Source organism: Euprymna scolopes, chromosome 14 (assembly GCF_053919585.1).
Source record: "Euprymna scolopes isolate OS-2025 chromosome 14, ASM5391958v1, whole genome shotgun sequence".
In the NCBI taxonomy this organism is placed as follows: Eukaryota; Metazoa; Mollusca; class Cephalopoda; order Sepiida; family Sepiolidae; genus Euprymna; species Euprymna scolopes.
The window spans coordinates 51,035,713-51,037,188 of record NC_136495.1 but is presented as its reverse complement, the minus strand read 5'-3'; the positions used below and the strand labels follow the sequence as shown (position 1 = coordinate 51,037,188).

At 29.3% G+C, this 1,476-nt stretch overlaps 1 protein-coding gene across 1 annotated transcript in view; it reads right to left on the bottom strand.

The window, feature by feature from the left end:
- Nucleotides 1-1,108, bottom strand: part of LOC145292996 (1-aminocyclopropane-1-carboxylate synthase-like protein 1) — an 84,922-nt gene extending 83,814 nt beyond the window's left edge. Inside the window, exon 1 of the mRNA XM_080139249.1 lies at nt 950-1,108. Within this exon, the coding sequence (XP_079995375.1) occupies nt 950-968 (19 nt within the window). The 5' untranslated portion in view covers nt 969-1,108. The remainder of the gene's footprint in view (nt 1-949) is intronic.
- Nucleotides 1,109-1,476: the final 368 nt, after the last annotated feature.

Sequence of the window (1,476 nt, the reverse complement as noted above, 5' to 3'; positions counted from 1 at the left end):
AGATAAAAAGTTTGAATTATTTGAAATTCAGATACTTATGTTATAATATTTTTTGCATATTATAACAAATCATCCTAAATCTTATTTAGACAAAAAATTAATTGGTTCCTTTTAAAAAATATTTAAATGTTTTATTCGTCGAGACAAAAATGGCGGTGTTTTTATTTTTGGAAAATTTAAAATTTTATTAAAATAGTAGAAAAAGTGTTATCTTATTCTGTCTTTCATATGATAAAATTGAGGCTTTTATCTTTCTGGGAAAAAAATTGCTCAAGAATAATGGATTTTAATAGATTTTAATAGATTTTAATTCGTTAAAAAACAACTTTTTTTCACGCATTTTTTGGTAGTTAAAATGGTAGCAATTTACAAAGTCGTTAATCCTCCAAGTAAAAAGTTTTAAAAGATTAAATGAAAACAAATTACAGTCATGAAGTTTTGAGATGACGTATGATTGTTCGTATTATTTGGATTCTTCGGACTCATGTTCTCATCTTGAATGTTATTTTCACAACGTTTCGGTCGATGTAACCCCCGTTATTCTTCAGGTGTATCTGCACGGGATTCGACATAATAAACCTGAAAAATGTCAGTGGTTATACATACCAAAATGTCGTGAAAAAAACAAAAACAAAAAAAAAAACACACAAGATGAGAACAGTAGTCCGAAGAATCCAAATAATTCGAATAATTAATCCTCATCTAAAAAAATTGAGAAACATAAAAACAAAGTACTTGTTCCTTTTCACTAAAACTTTTCTACACAAAAAGTCTGCATAACATAAAAATTTAAATCCTATTTACTCTAATTAAAATGATAGTCATTTAAATAAAAAAATTACTACCAAAATTGGAACTGTATCTAGTTACTGAGGATTCTTATCGCATGTAGCAGCAATTTATTTAAATAAATCTTATAAAAAGCTCAACACAAACAATAACAACTCACCTATGTTTTTGGGATTCATTTCTAAATTCACGTCAAAAAACAATCGGTCTGTTCTTGACTAGAACCGCACGACGACTTGTCGAAGAAGGAAAAGAAGCAGATGATACCGAAAGATGAGGTTACAAAGTAGAGAAAGGAAAAAGACTCGTAAAAAAATACTAACGTCCACTTGATTATATAGTGCCGACAACATACGTGCGCCAAAGTGAGATCAAATCTGCACCGCCCCAATCTCCCTCCGCACCGCACTTCCGATCTTAAGAGCCAATGACCACTGGATTTAAAAACAAATTCCTTCCGTTTGATTTGTCTACACCTACTCTTGACTAACGAGGATTCCCAAGCAGCAATAAGATATTGAAATTAAGAGTTGTTGTTTGTTGTTGTTGTTATTGTTATTATTATTATTATTATTATTATTATTATGATTATTATTATTTCATTCTCTTTTGCTTCTTTTTTATCTTCTACTTTTCTTTATCATCTTTTCATTCTCACTTTTTTGTTATTCCTTTTGCTCTTTAGCG